The following is a 17,541-nucleotide window of genomic DNA, read 5'->3' as shown; positions in this document are numbered from 1 at the left end:
AGATTGGAAGGAACTGAGACACCTCAAAATTAGAGGAAGTTCAAGCAAATACCAACTGAGTACCCCCACCTAGGCTCTGTGAATCCATGTTTCAAGATTTCGACCAAGACCATGACTGATTGGCTGAAGGTTGGGTAGGTCCGTAGTAAGCATTTGGCATTAACCTCATGCTTCAGTGTTGTTGAAGTCATGTACAGGTGATCGTTCTTTGTGTTAATTGGTGGAGCTACTGTAAATATCTTTTAATCTGTAAACCAGAAAAAGCTCCGGGTATTTGGTCAAAAGCTGCTTGCACTGTTTCAGGCGTGTGTTTTTGTTCTATAAAGTTAACTCTTGGGCACGCTTTTTAAGACATTTTAGTTTAAGATCATCATGAATTATCTTAACCACAGTTGTCTGGCTTATTCCTGCTTCTCTTACTATTTGGTAAGTTGTTCAGTGTGTTTGTGGCACATCCTCCTGGCTCAGTACAAATTCGTATACAACATCAATGTGCTCTTCTGTGCAAATCGAATGCGGTCGTCCGCTGTCTGGCTTATGAACCACAGTGCCTGTCATTTGGATCTTGGATCAAGGTTGTTTTTGCTCCACCCCTTCTGTGGGGACTCTTTCAACAATCGTCGACTGCTGTAAACTTTTAGCAGTACCAAGTTCTTTATCAGAATTTGTTCTTTTCCAGTCAAAATCATTTTGATACAGAGACTGTTTACAAGCTTCATCTGCTTCTACATGTATCCCAGAGCAACAATTAATTTTCACAAGTAGTGTAGTGGTGCGGTGAGAAATATTTGTAACATTTTACATCAACTTTATTCAGGACATAACACACTCAATTTCATAAAAATCATCAGAGTTCTGTGGAAGATATGATAGAAAACATTTTGGTGTGTTTTTTTCAGTTAGCCTGGTCGTTCGCAGTCGGCGGTCCCAGTCATTCACAGTATTTTCCCACCGCGAACCGCCAACAATGAGAGGGCAGCGGGAGAGGCAGGAGAGAGCAGCTGGAGCACCAGCGAGTGCAGGAAATCACTCGCTGTATGCTCCGACCGCCTCTTCCTGCACTATCGGGCCTTATCCAATCAGGAGCTGCTTTGACACGCAGCTCCTGATTGGTAAGGCCCGATTAAGTGCAGGAAGAGGAGGTCGGAGCATACAGCAAGTGATTTCCTGCACTCGCCGGCGCTCCGGCTGCTATCTCCTGCCTCTCCCGCTGCCCTCTCCAGTCTCCCCCATGAAAAACCGTATTCGCGGTTTTTTCAAGATTCGCGGGGGTTCCTGGAACGGAACCCCCGCGAATATCGGGGGAGTACTGTATATCACATTATTAAAGAAACAAACCTGTGGTCCAAAAACAGGAACTTCCATTCTAAACTGTGTCTAGATGTAAATTCTTCATTGGGTTCTTCAACTGTACACATTTCCTAAAAGAAAACCACAAAGTCATAACTTACAAAAATACTAACTCCTTGACATTCAGACCAAAACTGTTAGCATTTGTTTTAAATGCTGATCACTGCTTAATGGCTACCGCTGAATATATGGATAGGACTGTGAGGTGTCAGCACTACTGGGACAGCTTTTTTGCTGTCCTAGGTTATCCAAATAAATTCTCTCTTCACTCTGACGTTATCCAGAGAGTTTATATATGTGATCCCTCATTAAATAACACTGAGAATAAGCCTCCTATCAAAATTATAACGTCTCGATTTTGCTCCCTTTTGATTGATTATGGCACACAATGCACAGTTCTCCTGTTGGATATAGACTGATTCCTGAGGAAGGACTGTACCTCCAAGAGCTCAGTTGGACCCTAGATATCACATGGGAAATTCATTCAAATAAGTTATTATTTTTGTTGTGATTATTATAAGTTTGTGCATGTGGGACAATATATAATTTATGTGCTACAAAATATACAGTATTGCAGGATTGAGACTAAGAACATGACACATGATTTCTTGAGTGCTTTTGTACATATATTAATTTGATGGACACTTATGATTGTGATTTTCAGTTTATGTGCAAGAGAGACCCATTGATGTTCCTAGTGACCAGATTCCAAAACACAGTCCTGAGACTAATTTATTCACTAAAAAAACATGACCATATCACCGAGGCATATCTTGACTCACACTGGCTCCCAATTCAAGCAAGAATACTATTTAAATTCTACTGTCTATTATTTAAATCCATAAATGGTGACAGCCAGTCAGCGGCCTGGAAGAGCTAGAAGGTCTGGACGAAGGCCTGGACAAGGAAGGCTTCTCTCTGGAAGAGGACCTGCGCCTCGATGAGGGCCTCGACCGACGAGAGTACTGCCTGGAAGCAGGTCCCATGTAAGGTCGAGAAGACTTCGCCCTATGTCTCGAAACGGGCAAAGCCTTTGATGAGTGAATAGGGATGGAACCTATAGATTGAAACCCCATAGACTCAGTAGTTTGGATCGAGGAATCTCGAAGCACTCCCAAAGACTCAGCTCCTTCTATGGAGTGTGAGGATTCCTGACGAGACACTCGCAAAGACTCGACTCCTTGCAAACAGTGTGAAGATTCCAATCGAGTCACTCGCAAAGACTCGACTCCTTGCATACAGTGTGAAGATTCCAATCGAGTCACTCGCAAAGACTCGACTCCTTGCATAGAGTGTGTAAATTCCAGACCAGACACTCACAAAGACTCGCCTCCTTGCATAGTGTGTGTAGATTCAACATGAGGCATAGGCAGTGACTCAACCTTGTGAGAGACTGCTGATTGCCCAGGCTGGACTGCAGGAAGCAGAGTCGAGGCAGGACTGTATTTGCTCAGTAATTGAACAAATTCACGCTCTAAAATGGTCTGGATAGTAGCCTGCAATTGTGGATCCGAGTCTGAAACTGGACCACTTGCTAAGGCTAAAGGCTCTGAGGTGGCAGAAGAAGCATGCTTCGACTTAGAGGATGGATGCTTGGATATCTTGAGGACCACCGTAGGAACCTTTTGCTGAGGTATCTGATCTGAGGGAAGCTCAGGAGAAGATATGGCAGGTGTACTCGAGGCCAAGGACGATCCAAATGAGGAAGGTCTGATGAGACTCGAGGACGGAGTTGTGGAGACAGGAGGATACCCCACTGAAGGCTTAACCGAGTCGGAAGTCGAGGTTGAGGGTGTAGCTTAAAAGTCCATCCTGTAAAGCTTTTCCACTTGAATTTGACAACGATCGAGTGCTCGAGGTTGAAGGGTAGCACAGCGAGTGCACAACTTCGGACTATGGTTAGGTCCGAGACACTGAAGACACCAGCAGTGAAGGTCCGTGAGGTAAATCGCACGCTGACACTGGCTACACTTCTTGAAGCCCGTGACTGGCCGGGACTTAGGAGGGAAGATAGCCACTGCCAAGTCGAAGCCCACAGGCTACAGGAGCGCGACAAGCCCCGTCAGTCAACAAAAACTAAAACTTTTTTTTTAAACAAAAAGAAAAGTAAAGCACAGCCATTCGGTAATAAGAAATTAAAACACAAACCGCGCTGAAGAGAAGGCACGAAGCAAACGAAGTTCAGCGTAGAGTGTCAAAGACAGACTTCTCGGCTCCGCAGAAAGCTGAGAACTGAGGAGATGTGCCCTGGACTGGGCGGGAAGGCACTTGCACATGCGCGGTGCGGCAAACTCGAAACTTCTGAATTTCTACAAGCAAGTCTGCTTGCAAGGCTGTCCGCATCCGGGCTCCGTGGATGACATCACCCAAATGTGAGAACGGGCTGCCTGCTTGTCTTGGGATAAGGGGATGCATCCATCATAATGCATCCATCGTGATAAGAGGGTAAGTGAAAAAGAAGACCTCTGGATAGAATGGAAGACGTCATCCACCATCGATGTGACTGCAGAAGAGATGATGTTAAAGATATATGTTGTAATAGACGATCCGTTGCTTGAGACCACTGAGAAGCAAGGATCCACTGAGGAGTGAGAAGGTGTAGTCTTGCCAGTGGTGTCCCATGGACAGTAGAAGCCATGTGTCCGAGCAGAACCATCATGTGCCTTGCCGAGATGGATTGAAGAGGAAGCAGTTGCTGACAAAGGCGGATGAGAGCCTGAAGGTGATCTTGAGGAAGAAACGCTCTCATGAGCATGGTGTCTAGGATTTCCCCAATGAATTGCAGACGTTGAGTTGGAATGAGATGTGATTTGGGGAAGTTGACTTTGAATCCTAGAACCTGAAGAAAAGAAATGGTCTGAAATGTTGCTTGGACCACTTCCTGAGAGGATACAGCCTTGATTAACCAGTCGTCCAGGTAAGGGAAGACTTGGAGGCCGTGTGATCGAAGAGATGCGGCCACTACAATCAGGCACTTCATGAAGACCCTGGGAGAGGTAATGACACTGGTTATTTGAAAACGGAGATACTTCCTGGAAGCCAGATGAATTGGAATATGTGTGTAGGCTTCCTTGAGATCCAGAGAGCAGAGCTAGTCATTGTGATTGAGGAGAGGATAAAGCAGGGCTAGAGAGAGCATCCGGAATTTCTCCTTGACTAGAAATTTGTTGAGAGCTATGAGATCCAGAATGGGTCTCAGTCCCCCTGTCTTCTTTAGAACTAAGAAGTAACGGGAGTAGAATCCCTGCGCCTGCTGATTGAGGGGAACTTCTTTGATGGCATTCAGCAGAGGAAAGGATTGAACCTCCTGGAGAAGAAGGGAGGACTGTGCAGGGTCCAAAGTAGACTCTCTTGGAGGATGGTCTGGTGGCAGGGTGTGAAAATTGAGAGTGTAACCCTGACGAATGATGGTGAGGACTCAGAGGTCTGATGTTATGAGCTCCCAACAGGCAATGAAAATTTGGAGACAGCCTCCGATGGGCTGAGGCACAGTCTGCAGAATGCTGACGTTGGCTATGTTCTGTAAAACACACATCAAAAAGGCTGTGTAGACTTTGGAGGGTAACCTGTGGTTTTTTTTGCTGCTAATGTGGTTGCTGTTGTCTTTGTCTCCTGGGTTGAGAAAGAGCTGGAGTCGCAGGTTTTGCAGCAAACCTTCTCTGATACGAAGAAGCTGGTCTGAAGGGATGAGAAGGTGGATGCTTCTTTTTGGGCTTGACCAGGGTGTCCCATATGGTCTCATGAACAGACTTCTGGGTAGCTGTGTCAATGGAAGGGCCAAAAAGCTCATCTCCTAGACAAGGTGCATTCGCTAACCTGTCTTGATGGTTGACATCTAGCTCAGAAACCCGAAGCCAGGCCAGACGTCTCATGGCCACCGACATTGCTGCAGCACGTGAAGTGAGTTCAAAGATATCGTAGGAGGAACGAACCATATACTTTCTAAGCTGGAACAGGTCAGAAGTAAAATGCTGGAAAGCAGGAAGCTTACACTCTGGAAGATAGTTGTAGAAAGTAACAACTTGTTTGACTAAATGCTTCATGTAGAAGAAGTGAAAATTATAATTGTCAAACCGGTTGGCTAACATATCATTTTGGTATAGTTGTTTACCAAACCGATCCATGGCCTTGACTTTCTGCCATGAGGTACAGAGGCATACACACTAGCCCCCGAGGATTTCTTCAAGGTAGGTTCTACCAGGAGAGACTCGTGTGGAAGTTGTGGTTTGTCAAATACAAGAATAGGTACCACCTTATACAAAGAGTCCAACTTACGAGGGGCCACAGGAATAGTAAGTGGCATCTCCAAATTTTTGTAAAAAGTTTCTCTTAAAATATCATGAAATGGAAGCTTGAGGAGTTCCTTGGGTGGTTGATCATAATCCAAAGCATCCAGAAACTGTTTAGATCTTTAAGAATCAGCTTCCAGAGGGATGAACAAAGTCTCTGACATCTCCCAAACAAACTTGGAAAAAGAAGATTTCTCAGACACTAGAGGAGCCTCTTGAGAAGAATGATAAAGGGATTCATCCTCTGAAGAACCCTCATCTTCAGACAGGATAGGATCTTGTTCAGAGTCTCCCCATAGATCTGAATCCTGAACAGTCCTAGATCGATGCCAAACACTTGGTGTCGAAGGCTCAAGATGTTTTAATTTCTGCAGTGCCTTTCCAGACCTCACCGACATCAACTCAGGTGACGTCTGTGTGGAGGACGACGTGTGTCGGCGATTCATTAACAAGAAGTGGAGGCACCGATGGAGACTCCGCTGCAGGTGCAACCGGTGTCGAGGGCTCAGAACGAACTGGCACCGGGGGAGTCGGTGTCAACATGGGCAGAAGTTAGGTTGGTACCAGCATTTGTAACTGCTCACGCAATTCTTCTCTTAGCAAATCGTAAATCTTTTGCTTAAGAGTAAGAACCGATACCACTGGCTTTTTTGCCTTTGGTGTGGCTCTACGCTCCAGCGAAGAGGAGGCCGATGTCGAGGCACTCACTGAGAGTGGAGCGTTTCTTGGGCCTCTTTGAAGTCGGCAGGACTTGGCTCACTGCTACGTTGACCTGAGGCCCAAAGGGGGTGGGGAAAGGCTTCTTAGATGGCTTACCCACTGAAGTATGCGACACTGCAGCTGGTTCCACCGGTGTCAAAAGTTGCGGTGTCAACTTGGCCAGTGGCAACATCGGAAGCAGTGTAGAGTCTCCTCCCATTGCGACACTGAAAATAAGCCGCTGTTAGATTAAGCGATTCTTTAAAGTTCTTTTCTGTAGAGAAGAACAATGGGAACAGTCTTCAGGACGGTGCTTGGGCCCCAAACACTGGAGACACCAGCGGTGTGGGTCAGTCAAGGAGATGGGGTGAGCACAAAGTCCACACTTTTTGAAACCTGTCTGTGAGCAGGACATTGAAGGAAAACTGGCCTCGGATAAATCAAGACCCGAGGCCAAGGTGGTCGAACAGGCACCACCGGGCCGAACCCACAAAAGAGAAAAAAAATGAAAATTGTTATTTTTTTAAAAAATGAAAACAATTAAAAGAATAAAAGGAAAAAGAAATGACTGAAAAGTCAAGGTCCGTGAGAGCAGGAAGGCAGCAGAAAAAAAAGTTTCAACAGCCGATGAAAAAAATGCATCTTAGCTCCCCGGAAACTAAGAAACTGAGGGACCCTGCGTCTTACATCAGGCGGGAAGGCACTCACGCATGCGCGGTTCGGGCTATCGTAAACTTTCTAAAGACTTAAAGTGGCAATGCACTTTTAAAGTGGTCTGTACTGGTGACGTCACCCATACGTGAGAATATGCTGCCTGCTTGTCCTGGGATAAAGAGTTTTACCTCCTGCAAAATTGTCATTTCTTTAATAAGACATTAAGTATTTTTTCTGTGACCCTCCAAGTACCTACAAATCCAAAATGTGGCCCTGCAAAGGGTTTGCGTTTGAGACCACCGAGATAGAGTGAAGCTGGGCTGTGCAGCCCAGGAAAGGAGCTTCAATTATTATCCAAAGATAGCACCCTAGTTGCTAGACTTAGGACCCATGATTGTAGGGTCAATGCATAATCCAATGCATAATCTCCTGCTGAAAATTATCCCTGCAATGACTGGCTAAGTAATCTGAGACAGAGAATTTAAAATTGGGGAAAGATTTCAGATATTTTTAATTGAAGGGTTATACAGCTGTAGTTCAAAAGAGAATTGTTTTAATTCCACTAAATACTCAAAGGGACAGGAGGAAACTGCAGTGCCAAACACCCAAACAACTCTAGTATAAATAAATCATAAAATCTTTTCAATATCTTACACAACCGTCTAGAAAACTGGTAAAACAAATTAACATTTTATGGTGGTAAGGTTAGGAATGTTATCATTAGCATTCTGTAAACTGTATGTCAGTCAACCTGCAAACTTTGAGCCCTTAATTAGCTCATTTATTGTACTTGTAGATCATGACACAAAACTAAGCAGCAGTAAATATTTCTTTTAATTTGAAGAAGCAAAACCTGAAACATACCTTAATAAACTGTGGGGTAGCTAATCTCACTGTAGCTACAAAACAGACCCTATCCTCGTATGCAAGTTTGAGGGATCGTTTCAAACCTCTTTCAAAACCATTATGTACAGAGTTAGGCACTAAATCAGAGTGAACAGACAAGAACAAAATAATGCAAATTGACATATTGAAATAAATGCTCCTACCACTGTCCTCACCCACCCCCTCCTGAAAATTTTTTTTGTCAGAACATGCAACACCTTAGAGGATCCCTTTGTAAAGAAAGATTAGGTTCTTACCTCAATCTTCTTTCTTGTAAATAGGTATGTCATTCTTGACAAGTGGTTAGTGAATCCAAACCCACATGCTTTGCAGAAGGTATCAATCACTGTTTTCAACTCCTCTTCCTTCCTCAGTGGAGTGTGCTGTCCCCTTCAGTTTGTCCCAAAGCAGGCGATAGCCCTCATAACAGAATATAAAAAGGAGAGGATACTCCCCAATAACACAGGTATGTTCTGCTCTGCAAGAAATATACTAAACACAATTTATGGACAATGTGAACCAATAAAAACAGCAGTGTAAAACTGCAAGTATGTTTATAGAGCTCATACATTCCCCAAAGTGTGACATGTTTGTTTTTCTTATTTTATTTTTTTGGGGGGGAGGTTACAATTATATAAGTGCTTGAATCCCTTATATCTGACTGGCCTGAAAAATTTTAGACTACAAACTGTCATTTCTGTATAAGACGGAAACCAATAAATAGGTGAGTCATATGAAGTAAAGGGCGGAGTTCCAGAATGACACACCTATTTACAAGAAAGTGGATTACTGAGGTAAGAACCTACCGTATATACTTGAACATAAACTGAGATTTTTGGGTCAAAAAAAGTCCCCAAAAGGGGGTCTGGGTTCCATTCAAGTCAGCACTGACCCCCCCCCCTCCAAAACCTGTTGCAGGTCACTGCTGGGCCTGTCGTAAGACCTGGTGGTCAGGCGGTCGGCCGGGACTGGAGGGATACCTTACATCTCCTGCCCAGCCAACTTTGAACAACTTTTACTTCCCCATTCCCCCCCCCCCCCCAAGTTCCTGTTAAATCTCTGCTGGTCTACAGGTGGGCCGGAACAGGAAGGATCCCTTCCCTCTCCTGCTCCGGCCAACTCTGAACAATCTTTATTTCACTCTTCCCCCCCCCCCCCCGGCATTCCTGTTAAATCCCTGGTGGTCCAGCAATGAGCCACCTCTCAGAGGTTTTACCTCCTTCCCCCACCTTTCAAATCCCTGGTAGTCCAGCGGTGAACTGCGGCATGATGACCTTCCTTTGATCCTGCCTGTGCAAAGCTGCTAGCTGATTGGTTGCTGCGAGTTCTTGCAGTCCCGAGAGAACTCATGGAAGCCAATCAGCTAGTGGCTCTGCATGGGCAGGAGCGAAGGAAAGTCGCTCCTGCTGCGGTTCACCACTAGACCACCAGGGATTCAAAAGGTATGCAGGGGACGGTAGAAGATGATAAAACATTTGAGAGTCAGCCAGCAGAGGAGGCGGGAGGGAACCCTCCCCTCCTGGCCCACCGCTGGACCACCAGGCTTACGGTAGGCCCGGTGGAGGGGGACAGGGGACAGAACCTTTCAGGACAGGGAAGGAGGGGGACTGGGTGCAGAGACCGACAAGTGAGTAAGTGAGGGTGGGTGGGTTCAGAGACTGATAGGGCAGGCAAGGGAGTAACAGAGGGAGCTGGATGCAGAGTCTGGCAGAGCAGGGAGGAAGGGGGGAACAGAGTGCAGAACCTGGCAGGGCAGGGTACTGCCCTTGAATATTAACACACACACACCCAGTTTATATTTGAGTCAACCTTTTCTCCTCATTTTTTGTGGGGAAAAGTTACCTCGGTTTATATTCGGGTCAGTTTATATTCGAGTATATACGGTAATCTCTCTTTCTAGTGCAAACAGGTGTGTCATTCTGTCCTTGGATGTACCAAAGCAGTCCCTGGAGTCTAGGGTGGGAATGATGAGCCTGCCTTTAGAGAATGACACATGGACAAAATTTTTCCCCAGCCCCGCAGGAACTCAATTTCCCTGTCCCGCCCCACAAGTTTTATTGCTGTCCCTATACCTGTCCTATTCCTGTAAGCTCTGCCTTAACCATATAAGCCTCGGACACTTATGATTTTAAAGTATTTGAGGCTTGTGCAGATGAGGACAGAGCTTACAGGAATGGAGCAGGGACAGAAAAAGAACTTGCCAGGACTGGAAAATGAGTTCCTGTGGGGATGGAGAAAAATTTGATCCCGTATTGTTCTCTACCTGCCTTCAATACCAAGGACTCAAAAGCTCACCAATACCAAGGACTCAAAAGTTGTTGTTTCGTTGCAAGCTCTCACTGCTACATTCACTCTGCAGTACTTTGTAAAAGTATGAAAAGTGGGCCAGGTAGCGTCCCAGATCTCAGGCAGAATCACTCAGGCCTATGTCCAAGAAGAAAAAATATTTATTTTTAAATAATAATAACAACTTTATTTTTATATACCGCCATACCACAAACAGTTCTAAGCGGTTTACAAGGGAAGAGACTATACAGACAGCGACATTCAGCGAACTTTCGAATTTACATTGGCTTCTTAAGTTTAGTCAGATTTATCTGGAAGTGTATTGGGAGTACATGTGCTCTCAAAGATATTGGCAGCTGTAATAAGCTGACTTAATGGCCATGCAAATCAATCTAGAAATAGTGGTCTTAGGCACCAGTTTCCCCAGTTTAACTTCTCTGATGAGCACAAATAAATGACAGGAGAGACAAAACTCGTTAGTGACCTCGAGATACCGAAGTGTTAGTCTCAGCATATTCAGCAACCACAGAACTTTTGTCTTTTTTTCTCCGAACCTGTGGAGTGGAATGCCGACAATCATACTTCTTGATTAATGTGGAAAGTTGAAACTAGCTTCGGCAAAAATGAAGGCATTGCATGCAGGGAAACCCCTACATCCGAAGTCTTGAGAAAAGATTCTCTGCAGGATGGCACCTGCAACTCAAAGATTCCTCTTACTGATGTGATAGCTACTAAGAAGGCTATCTTCACTGAGAGGTCCATCAAAGATGCCTGCTGTAAAGGCTCATACACAGGGCTGGATTAATCAATAGGCTCAGAAGGCACGTGCATAGGGCCCGAAACTGTGAGGGGGACCCACTGAAGGAGGACGACTCACCTTGCCATGAACGGCAACTGGCCCCCCTCCCGGAATGAACGGCAACAGCCCCCCCCCCCCCCAGCATCAATGGCAACGGGCATCCAGGCATCAACCCCAATGCAGCCGGATTTGTTACTGGAAGGTCCCGCGATGAATGCGTCTGCAGGTTCATTCCCCTCCGACGTCACTTCTTCCGGAGCAAGTAAGTGACGTCGAAGGGGGATGGACCGGCAGAAGCAGTCATTGCAGGACCTTCCAGTAACAGATCCAGCTGCATTGCGGTTGATGCCAGGAGGGGGGCCCATTGCCATTGCTGTGGGGGGGGCTTTGCCATTTCTGCAGGGGGGGGGCAATGCCCTCAGCTGTTATAATGCTACTTTCAGGCAAAGGAGCTCAGAAGGCAGAGCCGGCAGCAATGTTTGGAGGGGGAAAAAGGAGCATGGAAGGGTGGTGGAGGAAGAGAAAGGAGTTATGGTGGTATGAAAGGGTGGTGGGAAGGATGGTGGGGCAGTGTGGTATGGAAGGGTGGTGGAGGGAGAGAAAGGGGGCAGATGCTGATGGAATTGTGTGCAAAGAAAGGGAAGGATACTGGATGGAATTGGGTTGGAGGAAAAGAAAGTGGGGTGGAAGGAAGAGGAGAGAGTGGAATGCCAGACCATGGGGGTGTGGGAGAGGGCAGGAAAGAAGAGGAGAGGAGAGAGATGCCAGACCATTGGAGTAGGAAATGGATGAAGATGGATGCCAGATCAATGGAGGTAAAGGAAAAGACGGAAGGGGGAGGCATACAGTTTCTGGAAGTGGCACAGAAGGGCAGAATATGAAAGGAAGATATTGACAAGAAGATGAGGAGAGCAGAAACCAGACAAGAGAAAGGTAGAAAAAAAATTTATATTTATTTATTTTTTTGCTTTAGGGGACATGCATTGCTGTTTCTGTGGTGTTGCATTGTATGCAGAGTTCAGCGTCTTTGTGGTTTTATTTAACCTTTGTCTACATATTTCTATTTTATCCCCCCTTTTACAAAACTATAGAGCATTTTTTTAGCGCTGGCTGTGGCTAAAAACCATACTACAGTTTTGTAAAAGGGGGGAGAGGTTAGTTTGTGATTACATATTCCATACTAGGTGAAGGTGTTTTCTGTGATCTGTTTGCATGAAAGACATGTTTTTTTGTTAGCGATGATATTAGCATTGACTAGCCTTGTTTGGCGAAATGCATCAGGCATGGTTCTTGGGAACACCCTGAATTAACCTGATTTGAATCGCCTTATTTTCTGCCAATCTTCTTTTGTTTCATGTTGGATTCTTTGGTAGACTGATTGCCTTGTTGTTTCGTTGCAAGTTAACATGCATGTAGTGGAACATACTAGAGGAGTTACAGATTTGGTTCTTTATACATACATAGAGTGAGGCAGTTGAGAGGCATTGTAAACTTGGTTATTAATATAGGTTTATATTTTGGATAGTATTACTGTTTTACAAATATTTGAACACTTTTATATATGCATGGAAAGGGTTCAGAGTTAAAGTCCTAGGTAAGTAGGTGGGAAGGGAAGAAAGGGGAATTTGTTCAGAGATGTTTGGGGGTTGCATAGAAGAAAAACTGTGCACTGGTATGCTAATCTTTGTTTGTTTTGAATTAAAAAAAAGAAAAAAAGAAATACAAGTGTAAATAAAGAAGTAAATAAGAAAACAGATAAATGGGACGGGACATGGGTGGGGTGGGACATGAGCGGGGTAGGGGTGGGGCACGGCCAGGGGGGCCCAGTGTACTTGTGTGCCTAGGGGCCCTCGAAGAATTAATCCTGCCCTGCTCGTACAGGGCCTTGGTCAGACCCTCTAGTCTAGGGCAATGTTAAGGTTTCATGATGGAACGAACTGAAGAACATGTGGATACAACCTGAGAGCTCCTTTCAAGACTCTGGCTATATCTGGATGAGAGGCCAGAGAGACATTTACTTGGGCTCTGAAACATGAGATACCTGTCACTTGTACTTTGAGAGAACTGATTGCTAAGCCCATTTTCGATTCCTGCTTGGAAAAATGCTAGCACCATTGAAATTGGGGCTCACAGTAGTTCCACCTTGTCTTTAACACACCAGTGCTAAAACATCTCCAAGCCCTTAGCATAAGCTGAGACTGTGGTTGGCTTCTTGGCTCTAAGGAGAGTAGCAAAAACTACCTCTGAATATTCCCTGTGTTCTAACTCCTCACACTCAAGGGCCATGCCATAAGACCAAAGCAGTCCAACTGTTCTAGGGCAACTGGTCCTTGAGGCAGTAGCTCTGGAGATACTGTGAACTGGAGACACGTGTCCCTCTGTAAACAGATCAGATCTGTGTACCAAGGCCGCCGCAACCAATCTGGGGCTACCAAGACAACCATACTCCTGGGTCATTTGCAATCCTGTGGATTAGTCGGCCTATCATGGGCCAAGGGAGAAACACTTGTAAGAGTTCCCTTAATGGCCACAGTTGAACTAAAGCATCCAAACCAGTGCTTCCATGCTCACATCTGCGGCAGTAAAAAATATCTACTTTCCTGTTTGTTGCCGTGGCCATCAAATCGAATATCACACAATACTTTGGGAGGCTTCTGGAGACAATGACCACTCTCCAGATGTAGAGTCTGTCTGCTGAGAAAATCGGCTTGCACATTGTCAACTCCCATCTATATGTGCTGTGGATTTCTCTTGCAGGTGGGCCTCTGCTCATCTGAACAAAAATTGGTCCTGTTGGTGCCTCCTTGCTGATTGATATAAGCCACCGCTGTTGCACTGTCCAAAAAGACTCTGACTGCCTTGCCTTCCAATCTGGTAAAGGGTGGGAAAATTAGAGTTTGTAGCCCTCTCGAATGATATCTAGCACCCATCTATCCTTTGCTAATTTGCTCCCAAGCCTCCACATAAACTGACAGCCATCCCCCGATCTGCAGGAGGGACACTGCGGCTCTGGCATCATTGCATCTTTTTAGTGGTTGTCACTGGGCCAAGAACTGGAGGACTGAGGCCTACCAGTCCCTACCTGAGACCTCCAAGTCTCCCAAGAATGAAGCCTCACTGTGTCAGTAAAGTTTCACCAAGCCACAGTCCAATAGTTTTGAGAGGGATTTTTTTCCTTTTAGTCATGACCCCTGGTGGCTCCCTAGCCCTAGAGACCTCAGAGGGGAGCTAAGCCTGAGGCAACACACACATGTCAGATTCAAAAGGTATGCGGGAGACGGTGGAAGGAGATAAAACTTCAGAGAGTTGGCCGCATGGATGCTCCTCAGCCAAACATACAGTACAAAACTGGCATGATATGGGGGTAAAAGGGTCTGAGGAGTCCATTACCATTGATTTTAAAGTCAAGCAATGGATTTTGAGGCAGATGGAGGACTTTAAAATAAAACTGAGGAATCCAAGATGGCCACCATGGCAGCGTTTTGACACAAAAATTCTAAAAATGGAAAAAGATAGGATTTTGGAGGAGGGGGACCCTCTAGGCAACCTTACAAATTGCCAAAAGTTCAGTTTGCAGACCCCCATCCCCCTCAATTTTTCCATAGACTGTAACAGTCTGTACTCACTGAGATATACTGTGCTGCAAAGGTGTCCTCAGCCTGCTTCAAACAAAATCAGTCAACCATGTTGAAATCTTCTGGCTGCCAGCTGGAGCGAGACCAAACTGGACCTCTTCCTCCTCTGAATCATGCATGCGAAGTGGGAGTGGTAACACGTAGCCTGCACCCTGAAAGACCCCCAAAAGGACCACTGCAGGTACCAAATCAGCCTATGCTCAAGCTCCTAAAAAAAATCAGGGTGCAAGCTAGCTTTGATGGAAATGATCCCCAAGCTCCAAAAATATTAAGCAACCTGGTTAGCAGGTACCATAGAGGGAGACTTGGCCTGCCAGTTGCAGACCCCAAATCTGCTTCTTCTCCCAGGCAGTTACCCAAGAAATATTGGGAACTCAGGAGTACCAAAAGCCTCCAAAATTTGAATTTTAAAAAAAAAGGAAAATAAAAAAAAATTTTAAATAGCAAATAAGACAAACACCTTACTGCAAACGTGCAGAAGGAAATACCAAAGGGAGCAGCATACTCCGCTGAGGAAGGAGGAAGTTTTGAAAAATGTGATTGATACCTTCTGAAAAGAATGCGAGTTTGGATTCACTACCCTCTTGTCCAGAATGACACCTATTGTACTAGAAATGAGAGATATGTCTAAGCAGCACTCTAGAAATTTCAACATTTAACTGCATAGTTTTTTTTCAGGTTTTTTTATTATTTATCAATTTTACACAATATTATCAAGCATTTAACATCTTGTACAGTAAGATTGTAATTAGGAACATAAAAAAAGAAAGAAAAAACCAAAATAGGAGAAATATAAACATATTCCCCTTATAATATTAAGCAATCAATAGTCCACAATTATATCTGTAATCCAAAACTTTCAAAGAGTGACTATTTAACAATTAAGGAAAATCAATTTAAGGGAAAATCAAAGTGACTGAAGTCGCAGGGAGTAACTCAATAACATTGTTAACTCAATAACATTATTTATTTTATTTTCATTGATTTTAAGTTAATATAATATGCAAAAGATTTTGTGTTGCGTGAGCTGTCAGTGCACAGCGGTAATTTTATAATGGGGAAACTCATGCCAAAAATTCAAAAAGGCAACTACAGTACTTTAAACTATTTTACAAAGACAACATAGGTGCTTCTGCATTATTTGCAACAGGGTAAAAAGCAGACTTTGCAAAAAGAATTTCCTTCACAAACAGTAAAATTTTGTACAGTTTCCCACGTATAAAATGTTATTTAAAATAATGTTAATGTGCTACTGAAATGCAAAATTATGAAAAGCAGCTCAATTAGTGCATAATAAAACTACATGAAAAATTTCAAAAAATATTTTTCACCAAAACAGCCTTCACAGAAGTTATACAAAATTTTCTGTAGCAAAATAGTGCAAGATAACCGAACACAAGTGGTGCCCAACCAGCAAGTACAACAAATATATATGATAACAACACTATAATTATATTTATTTTTGATTAAGGAAGAAAAAAAGACCTCACTGGGGTAGGCAGACTCACTATTTCTATTTCTAGTGAGTTTGCCTACCCCAACGAGGTCTTTTTTCCTCCTTAATCAAAAATAAATATAATTATAGTGTTATCATATATATTTTTTGTACTTGCTGGTTGGACACCACTTGTGTTCGGTTATCTTGTAATAAATTGGTATGAGCCTTTTGAGACTCCCATTTTTGTGTATAGTTGCAAAATAGTGCTTGCAGAAAAATATACTTTAGTACATCAGCAAGAAATACCAACTGTGCACTTACAAACATATTACATTTTTAATATTTAGCTAAATTGACAAGCAAATCCCAAAATATGTCATTTTATTCTGTTACAAATAATTTGCAAAAACTTGATGGCTTACCATTATTTAAGCATTTGAAATTTCCTATAAATTTTACATATTCATATGTAGGCAGCTCTTTAGGGTCTATTGTTCCTCGCAGCATATGGCAACAAAATTCTGATTGATTTTTTGCTGGAAAGAATGAAAAATCTATGCAATGAAATAAATAGTAGGAAAATGAAAGTCATGCATGTTTACAAAGAAGCTATTCACAGTAGACTCTCAGTTAACCGGCACCCATGGGGATTGATATTTGCTGGATAAAAAAATATTATGTACTTACCCTGGTAAGCTCTTTTCGAGTAGATAGGTGAGACATTCTGAATCTAGATAATAGTTATTTCCCCATACTTGCGTGCTGCAGAATAAATCTACTCCGGATTTTTCACTCTGCCTCCAGTGTACTTCACAGACCAGTTTAGTGCCCTCTACAGTCAGTACCCAAACACTGAGAGGCACCCACATATGTGAAGTAGAGGCACCTCTAACAGGCTAAACCATTGTTCTGCTCAAATATAACTAAAGAGTATCATTAACCGCCAACACAGGCTTCAAAGGAGCTCAGTAACTACTCCCCAACAAGTTGAACATATATACAAATTCTTCTCAACCCCTAAGGGCTGACTGGCCTCCAAGAATCAGATTAGAGAAGCATATATAGGCTGTAAGCAGGCACAGCAAGGACAGGGCGGGGAGTCTAGAATGTCTCATCTATCAACTGGAAAAGAGCTTACTAGGGTAAGTGCATAATCTCTTTTTCTAGTGCAATAGGTGAGACATTCTAGACAGTAGAGATGTACCAAAGCAGTCCCCCACATAGTCAGGGTGGGCTTGCTGCGCCGGCCCTTAAGACCGAGGACTCGAAGGCCAAGTCCTGTCTTGCAGCAACATCCACTCTGTAGAATTTGGCAAATGTATGAAGAGAAGACCATGTTGCCGCCCTGCAAATCTCTTCAGTAGGAACAGAACAAGCTTCGGCCTTGATAGAAACAGGAGACTGTGGCACAGAAATAATGTAGGCTGACAAAATGACTCTTCGGATCCATCTAGAGCAGGGGTGTCCAACCTTTTGGCTTCCCTGGGCCGCATTGGCCGAAAAAAA

General features: G+C 44.1%; 1 protein-coding gene across 16 annotated transcripts in view; it reads right to left on the bottom strand.

Annotated features, from left to right (window-relative positions):
• CLOCK (clock circadian regulator) overlaps positions 1–17,541 on the bottom strand; it is a 265,133-nt gene that overhangs the window by 123,597 nt on the left and 123,995 nt on the right. For 13 of the 16 annotated variants that reach the window (XM_033945122.1, XM_033945187.1, XM_033945213.1 and 10 more), the window contains 3 exons: positions 16,458–16,589; positions 7,857–7,975; positions 1,339–1,421 (listed from right to left, as the gene is read on the bottom strand). In XM_033945122.1, coding sequence (XP_033801013.1) covers positions 1,339–1,421; positions 7,857–7,975; positions 16,458–16,589 — 334 coding nt within the window. The remainder of the gene's footprint in view (positions 1–1,338; positions 1,422–7,856; positions 7,976–16,457; positions 16,590–17,541) is intronic. The other 3 variants (XM_033945114.1, XM_033945243.1, XM_033945204.1) reach the window with 2 other exon arrangements.

The sequence above is a fragment of the Geotrypetes seraphini genome, chromosome 1, assembly GCF_902459505.1.
Source record: "Geotrypetes seraphini chromosome 1, aGeoSer1.1, whole genome shotgun sequence".
Classification (NCBI taxonomy): domain Eukaryota; kingdom Metazoa; phylum Chordata; class Amphibia; order Gymnophiona; family Dermophiidae; genus Geotrypetes; species Geotrypetes seraphini.
This window is presented reverse-complemented; position numbering and strand designations above follow the sequence as displayed.